At 34.7% G+C, this 16,572-nt stretch overlaps 3 protein-coding genes across 7 annotated transcripts; 2 read left to right on the forward strand and 1 right to left on the reverse strand.

The window, feature by feature from the left end:
- The first annotated feature begins 254 nt into the window (after positions 1 to 254).
- On the forward strand, positions 255 to 1,613 carry LOC145555534 (F-box protein SKIP23-like). Its single transcript, XM_081617269.1, has one exon. The coding sequence runs from the start codon at positions 255 to 257 to the stop codon at positions 1,611 to 1,613; it is 1,359 nt and encodes a 452-aa protein (XP_081473395.1).
- Positions 1,614 to 2,377: 764 nt separating this feature from the next.
- Positions 2,378 to 7,463, forward strand: LOC145642482 (hydroxyproline O-galactosyltransferase HPGT3-like). Its single transcript, XM_081693684.1, has 12 exons — positions 2,378 to 2,593; positions 3,288 to 3,351; positions 3,554 to 3,603; positions 3,725 to 3,912; positions 4,712 to 4,772; positions 4,919 to 4,991; positions 5,529 to 5,652; positions 5,756 to 5,843; positions 6,061 to 6,111; positions 6,446 to 6,517; positions 6,998 to 7,110; positions 7,225 to 7,463. Exons 1-12 carry the CDS (start codon positions 2,430 to 2,432, stop codon positions 7,245 to 7,247), a joined length of 1,071 nt encoding a protein of 356 aa, XP_081549810.1. The 5' UTR covers positions 2,378 to 2,429; the 3' UTR covers positions 7,248 to 7,463.
- A 227-nt stretch (positions 7,464 to 7,690) lies between these two features.
- On the reverse strand, positions 7,691 to 15,913 carry LOC145642481 (protein HESO1-like). Of its 5 annotated transcripts, none has more exons than XM_081693683.1 (10): positions 15,829 to 15,898; positions 14,817 to 15,005; positions 13,004 to 13,177; positions 11,750 to 11,934; positions 10,729 to 10,824; positions 9,982 to 10,027; positions 9,536 to 9,642; positions 9,079 to 9,177; positions 8,679 to 8,973; positions 7,691 to 8,498 (listed from the first exon to the last, which is right to left on the reverse strand). In XM_081693683.1, exons 2-10 carry the CDS (start codon positions 15,001 to 15,003, stop codon positions 7,891 to 7,893), a joined length of 1,797 nt encoding a protein of 598 aa, XP_081549809.1. In that variant the 5' UTR covers positions 15,004 to 15,005; positions 15,829 to 15,898; the 3' UTR covers positions 7,691 to 7,890. The 5 variants fall into 5 exon arrangements, with proteins under 5 accessions (XP_081549809.1, XP_081549806.1, XP_081549805.1 ...); XM_081693680.1 differs by adding an exon at positions 15,613 to 15,657 and having other exon boundaries at positions 7,691 to 8,973; positions 14,817 to 15,027; positions 15,829 to 15,872; XM_081693679.1 differs by having other exon boundaries at positions 7,691 to 8,973; positions 14,817 to 15,027; positions 15,829 to 15,913.
- Positions 15,914 to 16,572: the final 659 nt, after the last annotated feature.

Genomic DNA, 16,572 nt, shown 5'->3' on the forward strand with positions numbered 1-16,572 from the left:
TTCGATTAATAAAGGTTTGTTACCTGTTTATCTTTTCAATTAATGTAACCTGTTTATCTTTTCAATTAATGTAGCTTGATTTGATGTAATTTATGTATTCTTTGTTATGAATTGAGTTGATTTTGAGACTCTTAATTGATTTGTGTCAAATTGGTTTTAGCTTCCCAGATATATTTTTCGCATATTGATTATATCTCAAATCTTTCATTTAATGATCTTGTAGTGTTTGTGTTGTTTAATGTGGGTTGGCGTAGATGGCTGCTTGGTCTGTGTTGCCCTCTGATATCCTCGGTGTAATTGCATTGAAATTGAATACCATTGAAGATTTTATCTCTTTCTCTTTGGTAAGTCGTTCATGGAACCGTGTTTCCTCAATGGTTAAACCCGAATGGAGTCGTGCAGATAAACCAACTTCGCCTTGGTTGCTGCTAGCAGAGCCAAAGCCAGAGCTGGAGCTGGAGCCGGAGCCAAGCGACGATGACATGTCGAATCGTAGGAAAATTTTCAGCATCAGCAAAAACAAGTGCTACGACATGGTGATTCCTGAGATAACTGAGAAAAGATGTTGGGGGTCGTCTTATGGGTGGATTGTGACGCAAGACTTTTACATGAATGTTAAGTTGTTTAATCCTATTACTAAAGCTGAATTAAGCCTCCCTTCGTTGTATGATTTGCCACCTTACTCAAATACTTACACATTCGACGAAGTCTTATCAGACGGATCATCATTAGATGATATGATGGAGGGATATCCCTGGGCTATGAAAGTTTTGGTGCAAAAATTCATTGTTTTAAAGATTCCTGGAAGCAACAACATTGATGAGCTAGTTGTGTTTGTAATCCATTACCCAATTGATAGTATATCTTTTGCTCGTCCTGGAGACAAAGCATGGACCGAAGTAATCGAACCATGGCCACGAAATCCACACCGCCCTTTTATTCATCATGCCATGGTTTGGGATGGAAAAGTAGTCATCTTGTGTAGTCATATTGATGACACTGGTAATAATGCAGGGATTGCATATTTGGATACAGCTAGTATTGCATTTGCGGCTAGTTCTTCTAATCATGTTATGGCTAAAAATCATAGTATCATTCCCTACAATTTGTATGGAAACACACTAGAAACATCAATGCATGCAATAGCGACTGAAGGAGAGATGTATATGGTGGAGTTAGCCGGTGATTTACTTATAGTCTTACGCCAAAGAGAGTCTGGTATTTCAGATCAAAATGGTCAAGCTGAGTATATATACCTCTGGGAGAATAAACATTGCTACCGTACCATTAATTTCAAGGTCTATAAGCTTGTTCGTGACACAAAATCTTTGTTGTGGGAAAATGTTGATGATTTGGGCAATTATATGTTATTTGTTGGTGATAATTATGCTACTGCTGTTCATACATCAGAGGCTCCAAATTGCCAAAAGAACGCTATATACTATATTGATGATGAACAAAGAGTATATTGGGGTGCATCATGCGGAACAGATGTTCGTGGACATGATATGGGTATGTTTGACATGGCATCCGGATATATTACATCATTCTACGATGGTGGTGATACAATTTCCAAATACTTTGCTCCCATATGGTTTATGCCCAACTTTTAGTTTTGCTTGTTTTTGTACTGACTTTCTTTCTTAATTGCAAGATTAGTATTATGCTTTATCTTTGTTCTCGTGGTTAACCATGAAATACTAGTCTTGTAGCACCATTTATTTTAGTACTTGTGTTTTTTCAATTATGTGTAATTATTAATATTAGTAGTATTGATAAAACCTTAATTATGAAGTTTGTGATTTAAGGGTTTACGCTAATTTTATTGTAAGCGGATTTACGTTAATTTTATTGTGAGACAATCAACTTAAGGGTAACAATAATCTTAACCCTGTTAAGGAACGAATATGATTAATCTAATACATTATAAATATTTTTAAGGTAAAATTTTTGTTATAAAAAGGGTAAGTTTAAATTAGGGTGACTTAACTCGTTTTGCAATAATTTAATGAAAGTCCATCAGCTCCGTCTCGATCTAGAATTTGTGTTATTATTTTGATAAAAAGTAAAAAAAAAATAATAATAAATAAAAACACGCTTTGACTTCTACGCAATCTACACCATGCCATGTAGGTGTCGAAAACTGACCCGATTAATTTGATTCGAAAATCGACTTGAATAATACTCCATATCCAATTCAGCGTGAATCAAATTTGAAAATTAATCTGAACCTAATCCGATCTCACCGAACTCAATTTGGATACCTCACATTTACTTGTTCACCTGGATGAACGAGTAACAGCAATAAAAAAACCCCTCGTACTTAAACGACACCGTTCTATTTTGATTGAATACCCTCTTAAATTACTGCTTTTCACTTAACTTTAAGTTGAAGCTCCCAACCTTGAAGTGCTCTCTGATCGGCAGAAATGGAGGGTTCACTGCCATTGACAACGGCGGCGAAGGGCGGAGGAGAGAGAAGAGGCGTCGGAAGATCATCTGCCTACAATTCTTCGTCGTCTTCTTCTTCCGCTAAACCTTCTCTTCTGTTGGCGTTCCTCTCTTGCGTCGCTTGTCTCTACGTCGCCGGCAGGTCAATTTTTCTCTCTCTCTTACTTTTGTTTCGTATCGATTTTGTCGTTATTTCTTGATTTTTCGATCAAATTGGAGAAATTGTATGATTTTGGGAGAATTTTGGCTGTAATTTATGTAGAATTCAGCGCATTTATTATGTGAGAAATTAGTGTGAATTCTCTACTTTTTGATTGTTTTCTGATTATTTTGACCTAATTGAAGAATTAGGCTGCTCATTTGATTGATGTTAGGGGCTGTAATTAGATCAATTTCTGGTGTTTTCAGATCGGATTGATAACATATTTTCATTGTTATTACGAATTAATGATCATTTTGAACTTTTGATGATTGATCATCTGATTTTATATTAGTACTTGAACTTACTGATCTGATTTCATTGGTTTGTAATCTGTTTTCGTCATTAATCAGTAGCCAATCAATCTGGAAATGTGTTAATTAAGTTATTAGAGTACTTTGTCCTTCAATTTAATTAAACGTCCATTGGTTTGGATTTGGCATTTCTGAGTGAAATTTCTGTAGGTTTCAGACCGAAATCTGTTATTTGTCGTGTCGGATGTTAGCTCCTTATGGCTGTACTCCTGCTGCACTTTAGTGGTCTAATAATGATTCTGAGAAGAAATATATGCTCTTAACTTGTGTGTGTTTATTACTGTCTGCTCTTCCTGTCTTTAACTTCCGTGTCATAAAATCAGGTTATGGCAGGATGCTGAGAACCGAACTTTACTGGTCAATCTTCTCCAGAAAAACTCAGACCAGGTACTGGATTGGAAATTTGGATGTGTATCCTATCCTATTTACATAAAAGAGTTGATGCGGGAAGGACACTATAAAATTATATAGCTCTTTTCGTGTTGTTGAGCTAGCAATGACTGAAAATTGTCCATTATTTATTTTGGTTTCTTCAGTTCTGGTTGATTATAATACTCGTGGCCTTTTTGTTTCCATTTTCTCTTTGCAGAGACCAAAGGTTCTTACTGTAGACGATAAGCTTATGGTGCTAGGATGCAAGTACTGCTCTCATTCCTTTTATTATATCTATACCTTCTTTGGTCTAAATGCTTACTGCTTGTGGATGCTTTTGTGTTGCGTTGGTCATTTTCACTGATATTTACAATGTTGCTTGTTTAAGAGATTTGGAGAAAAGGATTGCCGAGGCAGAAATGGACTTGACACTGGCTAAGAGTCAAGGATATCTAAGAAATCAGCGGAAACAAGATGGTTCTGCTGATAGGAAGCTTCTTGCTGTTATTGGAGTTTACACCGGATTTGGAAGTCGTTTAAAGCGCAGTACTTTTCGAGGCTCGTGGATGCCTAGAGGTTAATGTCCATTCTCTTTATTTAGTGTCGTGCTAGCAATCTTAGCATCTACAATTGTCACTCATTAAACTACTTTATGCTAAAATCTCTCATAAAAATTTTGATCACTGACATATTTCATGAATATCATGATATCTACCATTTATTACTAGTTACTAGAGTACTATGTATCTAGCCTTTTGCTTTACATAATCTCATGATGTCCTCCATTTTTTTTTCTCAGACAAGTAAAAATTGTTTGGGGATCTCTTTTATTTTGTAATCAATGATCTTGTGTCTGTTTTTTCATCTCCAGTTTCCCTTCCTCTTCCTTCTCTCATATCCTCAACTCAATTGAATGTTGTTCTTAATTTGCATGACCATTCATCCCTATTGCAAAGTCTGCTTTTGGCTCTCTGCTATTCCATGACTTGCATGGCTTATCATGTGCAATTTATGAATGGTCTCTAAGAGTCTAGGTTGTTTATTTGGCATTGCCTGCTGTTGTACTAGTAATTTTATCGATTGATGAGTCTTGAGTGATGGGCCTGTGATAAATCATTACTGATTTACTAGAGATGTTTGACTTATCCGTTGGAGAAGTCCTTTGACCTTAATTTCTTGCAATGTGGCTTATAATGCACCTTCAGCAAAATACGTTTCACTTAATATTTGCTGCTTGCTTGGTTTGGAATTCCTTTGATTTTTTTTTTTTTTTTTTTTTTTAATAAGTTGTCTATGTGTATGGTGTCATTAATTATTAAAACTCTGTATCTGCAACTAAGCATGTGTATCACAAGCTTCATGATTACTGTTTCAGGTGACAACTTGAAAAAACTGGAGGAGAAAGGAATTGTCATACGATTTGTTATTGGTCGGAGGTCTTTTTTCTGCTCAACATCTTTTCTGGTCTTTGTAGTTGACACTTTGCAAGATGCTGAACATTGCTATCATTTTTTGCTTTCCTATTATTACTATCTTCATACTTTCTTGGACATTACTCACTTGTTGACTTTCTGAAATGCAGTCCAAATCGAGGTGATAGCTTGGATCGTGGCATTGATGAGGAAAACCGCCAAACTAATGATTTCTTAATTCTTGTGAGTCAAAGACTGATAGCTCAATGGAGACCTTGATTTTTAAATTTTATACTTATTGCTGGCTGATGTTGCTATCACTAAGGGCTTTCTTGAAAGACTGCACTCAAATAAACAATTATATGTTTCCCATGATCATTTACTGCTCCTTGTAATTTGAATGATTTTAATTCTTGTATCTTGATTCATATCATATTTTTTATCTTTAATAGCTTATATATATATATATATATATATATATATATATATATATATATATATATATATATATATATATATATATATATTCACAGATGTTTGTATATTTCTGATTTTGGCTTTAATCAAATTATGTGTGGCTATGTGCTAAGTGAAGATGTAAAATTAAATATTTGTTTTCCCTTGACTAAGTATTAGTTTTTCCCTTTGTATCTGGATATTAGGTATATGCTATTATTTGGTTTTGTGAAGTGCTAGTATAGCAGATTATGTCTAAAGGATCTGCTTGTAACTTGCCAAAATCTGGTTTTGCTATGCTCATGTAATGCATGCATTTTCTAGGAAGGGCATGAGGAGGCTCAAGAAGAATTGCCAAAGAAAGCAAAGTTCTTCTTCAGTACTGCTGTACAAAATTGGGATGCTGACTTCTATGTAAAAGTTGATGATAGTATTGACCTTGACCTTGGTAATTCTGTGAAAGTCAACTCTTATTCATATGAGTGATTTATACACGACTTAAGTCTCTTCTAATGTTTTAGCTCATCATTTGCTTTCCTTTTATTTATCAGATGGGTTAATTGGACTTCTCGAGAGCCGTCGTGGTCAACAGAGTGCATATATTGGATGTATGAAGTCCGGAGACGTGATAGCAGAAGAGTAAATCTTATGTCTTTACTAGATTTAGCTTGTATGTGTGTGTGTGTGTGGTTGTGTGTGTGTGTGTGTGTGTGTGTGTGTGTGTGTGTGTGTGTTTGTGTGTGTGTGTGTGTGTGTAAGCTTTAACATGGGTTTGAGCTCCTATTTAGCTTATCACTGTGTCAATTAAAAATTTGAATACAATGTCAGGAATTTTATGATGTTCATTATTTTTCAGGGGAAAACAATGGTACGAGCCTGAGTGGTGGAAGTTTGGTGATCAGAAATCGTAAGTTAGACCTTTTACAAATTCGATCTTTTGCTATCTGTTGCTTTTGCCATAGATAAGGATGCTTAAAAGTAGGTGTGGGTGGGGTGGGGGCGGTCATATACTTAAATGATTAGTAGATTGATCTCTTTCTGTGTGATAGTCCCATCTCTTGTTGTAATATGCTTGTGTGAGGCTAAGCTGATCGTTATGCAATAATTAGCTAAGTTATGGTGTACTCAATCTTTTGCACCTATAATATGCTTATCTACGGCATATTGTCTTCAATTGTAGAATATGAACTTATTTTATGTCAGCTATTGAAACCTTTATATTTTTCCTTTGTTTGCATCAGGTACTTCCGACATGCTGCCAGTTCACTTGTAATACTGTCCAAAAGTTTATCAGAGTACATTTTTGTGAACAGGTAGTTTTGCCTAATTGTTTTTGCCCAGATAACATGATTATAATCAAATTGAACTATTGGGGTGGTAGCAGTCCTTTGAAGTTTTCTTGCTAGGCTGGAAAGTGGCATTGTTTTTAGAATAAGCTAAATACTGATTTGCAACCCATAAGGATTTCTGAAATCCCCCCCCCCCCCCTCCGGCGGTTGTCAAGGAAATTGGGCGCAATGCTAAGACAAGCAAATACTTAACTTACTCCTATCGTGATAAAAATATGATTGCATTAGTTTGCTGGCTTTTTACAGAATCAAACTTCCAGCCTAGTTAGTTGGGAGGTAGGTTGGTTTAACTAGGCTCGTATTTTGATTTGGGCATTTAAGGTTGTTAGGTTGAATTTCATAAGTATTTTCTCACTAAAATGTGTTTTTTCTATTATTAATTTGAATTGGGCAAGCATTTTAGGATTTTCTAGCTCCTAATACTTTATTTGTTCCTTCATCTAGTGTATCTTTAAAGACGTATGCGCATGATGATACATCAGTTGGTTCATGGATGATGGGATTGCAAGCCACTTACATAGATGATAATCGACTTTGTTGTAGTACCAACCGTCAAGGTATTTTGTATTTTCAGATGACCATATTTTTTTTTGCCAAAACCTCAAAGATTTAAATTTATTATTCTATTTCCTGTCAAAAAAAAAAAAAATTATAATTCCATTTTTTTGCAGACAAAGTGTGCTCTGTGGCATGATCCCGGTGAAGGTAGAGAGAGGAACCAGGAGCATTGGGGGGGGGGGGGGGGGATTGGTGTAGGAGCTGTATAGAAAGAATACGAATGCGAGGCCTTCGTAAGCCATAACAAGAGAAGTATTCAGTACAATCCATTATTATTTTTTATTACAATACAGGCCTATTCAGTGTTCACACAAGTTATATTAAGCTCATGAATGCCAAAATTTTGAGTCCACGATATTGAGCTGCCCATTACCACTTCTCCTCTCCCTCATTTTCAGTCCAATTTCTCCATAATCTCTGATCCACAACAAGGTTTTACTGTCTCCATTTAACTATGAAACTTCGCGATGAACTTTTAATTTGTTGACACTTGTGATTCATTCCATAAATAAAATAAAATCTTCTTTCAAGAGTAATCACATAAATTCAGATTTCAATCTTCCTCGAGCCTTGAGGCTATTTAGAAAAGAAAATCATGAAAGTTGATTACTAATGTGAACGACAATTACACAAAGCAACAACTATCGCTTGCGCATCTACTCTGCTAGTATTATACCATGTCCCTCAACTATTGATCCATCATTTACATTAAGGCTAAATCTTAACCCAACCAAAAGAAGTCCAGAAGATACCCTGTTAGAGTTGGACACCATAGAAGTTCACAGCTGATAAGGGTGGTAAGATACATGTGGGAAAGAGTGGCGAGTATCATGCGATCTTTGTAATCCAGCAGGATCTGGACAAGGAGCAGTAGGAATGTAAGGCTGATGGGGAGGCATTGCACTACTACTTGGTCTATAGGATGAAGTATATGGAACAGATGTTTGAAAACTAGTAGCAGGATGGTATATAGTTTCAGCCTGAGCCTCATGTCCAAATCCTGCAGCAAGATTAGCAAGGGGATGTGGTCGGCTCATTGAGCCGGAGTAGATTGGTGTATCAACATGCATTCTATCATGAATGTATCTTCCAAAACCTTGGACTGGTGGATTAAAAACAGAAAATGGACCTGCCAGGAAATTTGGAGCATGTCCTAAATTGTGAACATGAGTCCTCTCTGATCTAAACCCACTATGACCTTGGATATGTTGATTAGAATGAGAGGGCAGTTGGTGCTGTGGAAAAATGGAATCAGCATATTTCATTATTTCATGATTTCTCTCTGGTCTAAATCCTCCATAACCTGAAAAGGAAATAGGTTGGCGTGGAGGATAGTTTGGTGAAGCGTCTCTCAAAGTCTCAACATGAGTTCTATCGGCTATAAATCCTGCAGAACCTTGAAGATACTGGTTAGAATAGGGAGGCAGTTGGCCATCCAGAATATGTGGAGGTATAATTACTCCAGAGCCTTGGACAGATTTTCTTTTTTTTCTGGACTTCTTTTTTACCCTGCCAGTCCTAGACGGTGTTGGGACTTTTGTGCTGGAAGGACTATGACAATGCTTACCTTGTTTTCCAGGTCTTTGCTCCTCAGCAGGAGCCCCCTGTGTCGGGCACTTCTTCTTTCTTTTTTGAGGGACGGACTTTGATAGATTTGAATCACAGGCAGTTGCAATTATCTTCTTGGTCTGAGGTGGAACTTTACCAAATAAAAGAGACTTTAAATTGTCAGCACTAATTATTCCCTTGGTAAAGAGCTGAATCTGTTCCACAGAGCGCCGGATACATGAATATATCTTGGTAATTTTAGCAGACCTAACTGCTCTTGCAGTATTCTGGGACCTGTCAGTAAAATCCTCAATCTGCAAGATATTCAGGTAGGAAGCTATAGGACCAATATGTTCAAAAAAATAATTGAATTAAAATTTACAGGCATACATTTCAGTTAATAAAGTCAGGCAGCTTACTCTTATCAAACCCGTTGCTTTCCAGTTTTTATATATCCATGCTCCCTCAAAAGTACTAACACAAATTCCCTTCGACCACAGTGATTCCACTGATTCAATCTATAATGGCAAGAAAAATCAATGGAGGATATCAAAACCAGTGGGAATTGTACAAAACTACTGAGTACTGACCGATTAAAAAAAAAAGGTTCTAAACCAACCATATCATGCAACTCCCTTTTTTGATACAAAACTTAAATGTGTTTTTAAGATGTAGCACATAAAGCAGTGAGCATTTAAATTTAGAAGAGTAAATTAATTGAGTTTATGTCCTTGTGTGCTTCTTAAGAACTGCATAAAATGGCATAATGGAAATTTAGAGCAACCCATGATATAGGAGAAATTATTAAAAACATACTCCATTAACCTACCCCATAACTTGAAACCGAGATAATATCATAATAATCAAAATGATTACCTTAACCAACAGAGATACAAAGAGCTCAGCAAGAGATTCTTTATTTCGTTTTCCATATTTCAAAAATCTAGGAATTATTTTCTTCACAGCCTCCGGGTCTGTTCCATCTGGAGTGCGTGACGTAAAAAGAGTAGTCAAAACAAAAATGCTGAAAATCTGAGATCATCTCTATATGACTATTCCCAGCATAATATTCAGTAAAACCAATGGCAAAGTCAGAAATGATGTGTACACAAATTACCCCAGAGTATCATTTTGTCTACAGAAAATACAAAGGTTCGCAAGTATTGCAACTAATATCAAGTCTTGAGAGTTGAGACTGCCTATTTGAAAAATTAAGCTCCACTTCTCTCTAGGCAGAAGCAAACAACAGCTAAAAAGAAAAAGAAAAAAGAGGATCCATCTAAATTTTTTATATACTCATGATCAGGGAAAAAAAAAAATACCTTTCAATATGTCAGAAAATGGAGGTAATATTGGGATGTCTCGAGTCTGCATCAATCAACATAGAATCACCAGAAATCATTGAAGAAAAGTCAAATCAATGATAAATCATTGTCCCAACATTATTTATGAACCACAATCATTAATAAGTCATTTCCAAATGCCAATATGATAAATAGAAGAAAGACTTGATGTTTTTACTTTTTAGGATACTAAACACATTTATAAAATCAAGATGATTATATACTTCAAGTTTTCAACACTTGTACAAACTCTGCCAAGAAGCATTCAATATAGGCTAACAGTCATTTCATGGTGCAAAGATGATATTTTAACCTTCTGGAAAGAAAGATAATCTGAAAACTGGAAATAAATACACATTTAAAAATCTGGAACAGTTCAATGGTCATGAAATTAGCACAAATTCAGCAACAGGTATCCATGCAAGTCTGATCACCGCAGGGAAACTTGCAACAAGCATCAGCCAACAAAATGACTATTCAGATGGCCCTTGGAGAAGAATCAATGGTAAAAAATGATGATAAAACATCTGTATGTGCATTAATCTGCACAAATTACATGGTAAAATTCCCAACCATACAGTATAAAAATGCAGTGCGTGATATTCACTCTGATTAACATCTTTTTCTATAATCTTGATCATGTTTATAATTTAGGTCATTGGTAAAATTCTAAGATACAAGAAAACAACAAAAAATAAAGATAATAGGTTAATCCAAGTGTCATACCTGCAAATGAAATGCCGCCAGTAATATCAGTGATAGAGAATTCAGTGTACCATCTTTAGAGCTGTTGATATCTTGTGCCTTAGCCCATGCTTTCAACTGCAAATCGGTTGCAAATGAAAAGGTTTACACAAATATGTTTCTACAGATCAATAGTTCAGTTCCTTTTTATTTTGGGTATTTAATACAGTGACAAAGTCAGCAATCAGTATAAAACACAACCCAAATAGCAAATGGAGCTCTCATTGAACTACAAGCCCCAATCATAGTTTCATACAGTACATTTATTCAATAACCAAATCATGTTTTCTCAATTACAGGCCTTAGTTGCAGCAAATAAAATCCACCACAATTTTTCTCCTTCTGTATATTAATTTTCGTATCATTATCCAGCCTTTATATCTTTGAAAGCTGCTATTGCCCAACCCAAAAATAAATTGCACACTAAAACAAAGGCAAAACACCAAATAAAATTTGCAGTACACCCTTTTTTTTTTTGTTTTTTTTTTGTTTTTTTTGGTTCTACTCACTTTCCAAATTTGACCTTTTTTGTTCTACTCATTTTGCTAATTCTGTCTTAGGCATACCCCCTTTACAAGCTTACCCCTTTTATCCCACAATAATTACAACTTTCCACACTCTCTTACTTCATACACCTTATCCTTACACCCACCAACCTTTTTAACTTTTTCTCCCCCTACTTAAGCTAACATCCGATCATCATTTTTAATATTATTTTACGGTAGAATATAAAAGAACAAAGGGAGTATAGAAAAGTGTGTATATGTGTCCCTATGTGATGTGAGAGACTAGCTTCTATAAGTTGGTACATCCAAAATCTTATAAGTCGTGACTTCCCCCAAGAAAGTAAAACAATTATATCTTTTTACCCATCTTATTGAAAGACCTTCATCCATCTATTAATGCGGAGCAAATGAAAGGGAAAACTAACATATGTTCAATCAAGTCCTTACAAGCTATTACCAACTACAGCTGATTGGCTTTTGATTCTCCTTTTACTTACCATAAAACTTAGCTTTTGAAACCTTTCATCGATAGCCGAAATCAAGAAAATAATGTGGGATTTAGCAATACCATCTCTATTTCCAACTGAAAAATCACATTCAATTCCAGATCCAGAATCAGTAACTTTTAATACAGGCACCCTAGCCGACATGATCAGCTCCACAGTTGTAACACATCCTTTCTCTGCAAATATTTAAAAGGGTCAACTGAGCTTGGAGCGAGGAAGAAAGGATTCAACTATATAGTGAGTGACTGACACCCACAAAACGTGGAAACTTTATCAATTGAGCAAAATGAAAAGTCACATTTTAAACAAGATAATGGCCAGACAGGGAGATAATGAACTACCTCTTGTTCAGAACTTCAGATACACCAGTTATTGACTTAGTGTTTATAGAGACAGCCTATTCTGTTCTGCCACATAATGCAGAAAAGTGGAATTTTATATTCAAACTTCACTTTGCTGAATTTCACAAAAACCTATGACATGCTAACATCGCAATTAATCCCCCCAAAAAAAAAAAAAAAAAAAAAAAAAAACTCTGCATTATTCCTACTAATAACAGTGTGCCCACATAATTTAAGTACTACACCAAGAGTCAAGACGAAGTTTCTACATCACAAATAAGCTTATAAGGCAATAATCACTGTAATATCAAATTATAATATTCTCATAATCTCAAATTATCGAATTCCAATATGCGTATTATTATATCCAATTTATCGTCCTTTTGCTTTGATTAATGCATGTTAATCTAAGCATTATTCCTCACTCTCACTATACATGGGACGGAGGTAGTATCTTCTTTGATTAAAGCCTTATATATTTCCTTTACGCATGTTAAAGCATCATTTCAAATACACCATGCTTCCGCCTACGACACTACTTGCATGCATACTTACCTCTAAAAATTAGCACTTAAGAAAGTGCCTACGCATTTATATATTGGTTATGTCATTCAATAGAATAAGTTAACAAAAAAAATCAGTTAGTTTATCTACTTGATACCGTAAATGACGGATATGCTACTCTATATATTATACGTAGCTACAAAATCTTACACACAATGATTATCCACCGCAAAACCAATAATTTTGAAGCAGATTTCAGCACCGAGGAAACAATTAATAAATGCAATACATTTAAAAATTCAACAGAGGAATAACCTCGATAAGATTAAGTAAAAGAAGTATCAAAAGAGAGCCATAAATTAACAAACGTTAAGTGAGGAGAAATTTGTAGGTTACTTACTTCGAAGGGCATAGAATTTCTTTGCAAACTTGCGGAGGGTCTTGATTTTTGCAATGCGATCAGCTTCAAACAACTGATCATTAAAATTAATTGATAAATTGAGGTCACTTTTAGCATCGAACATATTCATCAAGAATGATCCAAAGTCCTCCACTACAGGGCATTCTTCATTTCCTGAGATTTATAAGAATGGATTCATTAGAGAGGTTTTATTTTATCCCTCATTGATACCTAATTATAATAAATGTATAACACAAGAGCATTAAAAAAATGATGACACAAATGGATTTTTTTCAAAGAAAAAAAGGGTGAAGGGGGTGACAATTGACATGAATAATCCCTAATTTCACTCATCCTTTTAAATTAATCACACTTTTTGAAATTTTGGTAATATAGGATTAATCTGAGGTCTTGTGGGTACCTTTTCAAACTATTTTGGAGTACTAGTCTTCCTATATACGACAGACAATAGACAAGATAAATAGCAGATCATACTCTTTTGTGAATATAAGCTCCAAACTTTAAATTAATTTTTAATAATCAAAGGTAAATTTAAATTTAACTTGTAAGTGAGATTTGGTATTCTTCCAGCCATTTTCCTGAATAAAAAGACTAGGGGAAAAAGGTAAGATTGACCACCCCCCCCCCCACCCCCTCCCCAAAGAATAAAACAAATGATTAAAGTAAATGGTGGAAAGTGTAAGAATGATTACTTCTAGTTAATAAGTTGACAAGGGGTTTTTTTTTTTTGTTATTAAATTTTGTGCTTTAGCTTCCGCTTATGACTTCTTTAGGGGCACCTCTCAACCAAAAAAAAAAAAGAACCTAGGGGCCAAAACAGCTATACCAAAAGGCCGAAAAATATCCTTTTTAGCTCAGCAATGTACTTTGCTATACAATAAACAATCAACAAAATAAGATTCTCTTCCCAATACTATATTGCAGATTGTACTTCTGAAAGTTCTTAAAGCACATTCCACAAAGTATATTCCGATTCAATCTTTTAAATCTATAAAATCGCAATTTTATCAGATAAGGGAAGCGGCAGTATGCCACTACTTAGTGAGTGGCTATAAAAAAAGGTAACATAAAGAGCTAATCATTCTACATTTCTTAATTATTGTAGTTTATTATGTGTCATGACTCATGAGTGATAACTTAGTTTCATTCAGTATATGTGCCCTTGCATTGATGTTGCAATCAGCTCTGGTGCAGCAGCTACTGCTCAGCAAGATCTACAACAGGTTAAGATACAACTGTCTAATATAAGGTCTTGTAGCAAGACTACTTGTGCGAAATTAAGACAATTGAAAAACTTATTCATGTTCAAGGGCAAAGAATATGATTCAGACTAGCTTATTTATCGGGCATCTCTGCACAATAAAAATTTCAATCGATAACAAAGCAAAGCTTATCAAGGAACATGTGCATAAAGCCAGAAATACAGTTTAAAAATGAGGAATTTATACTTTCACTCACATGCAATATGTTTTGTGCAAAAGGTAGTAAATTTCTCTAGCTTTACACAGTCAATATTACATCCACACACAAAAAAATATGCACTTCACAATAAACAATGTGTCAAACTTCACCTTTCAAACGTTTAAGAAGCGCCATTAAGAAATTGCAAGACTTTCCCAGGATAAATTATTTAAGAACAGAATATCTAACAACACTGCGAGCAGTACCAAATAAAATAATAACAATAGACTATCTCTCCTCTTCTATTGATTCAAGTTCAGCATGAAATTATAAGGGGACACCCACTAGCATATGGTGATATAGTTCCTCGTGCACATAAAAGAAAGCTTACCATACATTTCCCTAGCAATATCATTAAAAATACGAATCAAATCCCTTCTATTGGCATAGTCGTCAATGCTGGGACGGGTAGATCCATAAACTTCATCCAGCAGGGTCTGAAAAGAAGATAATTGAGAAAGCAAATCCTTGTTCTTCTGCAATCCTAAAACCTCCTGTTTCTTAGCAGTCATCAACATCTCTGAAACAGTCGCCAAACCAAACTAACCACAACGAGAGTCAAGAGGTACCCTCTAATTCATGGCTCAAACAAATTACAAACTTCTTAACAGGTAAAAGGAATATATACTAAATCAAGAACTCAATAGATACATCACTTAAACTTTACGCTGTTTGTACCTTAAATTTAACAAAATCTCTAATCATTTACTAGTAAAAATTACAGTATAAAAATTGATATTTTGAAAATATGCATTGAGATGAACACAATAGCAATTCGTATAATGACATGTCGACATATATCTTTACATATTACTCGCAGTACATAAACAAGGTCAAAGTTAATATATAATAGTGAAAATAGTCAAACCAATGCATCTAAACGGAGGGAGCATGATACGATAATCTGTACAAACTACTAATCATCTGAATATTATGCACATTTGCATCACTTAGTCACAAAATTAACTTAAATAAACAATAAATTAGTGCATAAGATCATAATCATCATCATCATCATCATCATCATCATTAAACACTTAAATCAATTACTCCATCACTAAGCCGCAAAACAACTCGAAAATATGATCATAACAATATTATTAAGCTGAATTAAACGAAATAATCACCACTAATATTGAAGCTATCGACTTCAATTAACCGCCAAAGAAAAGCTGTTTAACAAAAAAAAAAAAAACGAATAATCATGCTTACCGAAAGAAGAAATTGAAAGGAAAACGTGATTTGGAAGCAATAAACCAACTGAAGAAATCGAAATCGAAATTGAAATTGAAATTGCAGAGAAGAAAATGAATTAGATTGATGAAATTAGGGTTAGAAGATACCTCAGGAATCGGAAGCGTCTGAGAAGAGGAGAGAGAGATTGGAAGAGGATGGAATGAAGGACCAGCAATTACAGTCGGTTAAAAGGAGGGCGGGGAATTTTAAGGGGCTCGTATGACTGCGAATTTTGTCAATTATAGTGCACAAGGTGACAAGGACTATTGAGCGTTTTGTAAACTTACTCTATTAGCCACATTCTAAGATAAGATAGTCGTCGGACTCGTGACTCAATGAACCATAAACGTTTGGGACGTGGCCTCGTGGGTAATGAGTTAATAACTTCTCGTAATACGGAGAAAAAGTTTGAGTAAGAACATGTCATAAACGTGACTGTGTTATAAGCATAATTGGATGCAAAATATATTTAGTTCACCTAATCTAATCAAATAATTTTCATTAAATTTTATCTAATTAGATTAAACTTTGACCTTATTTGTAAAATATAGAGTAGTTCTTAAGATTCAATCAAATGAGCTATCAATAAATTCGTATCAAACTGTATTTCCCATATATCAAATTTCCATAGTTTTTTAAAAATTAATGACGTAAACATATTTAATGATATAATAAGTAAATTTAAATGAAACGATCTAGTTGATTTATTTTATCATAACTGAAATAAACAAATATTTTCTTAAACAAGCTAAACTATACACAACCTGATGGACAATATGAGCATAAAATCGTCAAGTACTTCCTCCATTCAGTTTTAGTTGTAAGTATTGTAACAATTTTCTCATTAAAAG

This window comes from Chenopodium album, chromosome 8, assembly GCF_948465745.1.
Source record: "Chenopodium album chromosome 8, dcCheAlbu1.1, whole genome shotgun sequence".
NCBI classification, from domain to species: Eukaryota; Viridiplantae; Streptophyta; class Magnoliopsida; order Caryophyllales; family Amaranthaceae; genus Chenopodium; species Chenopodium album.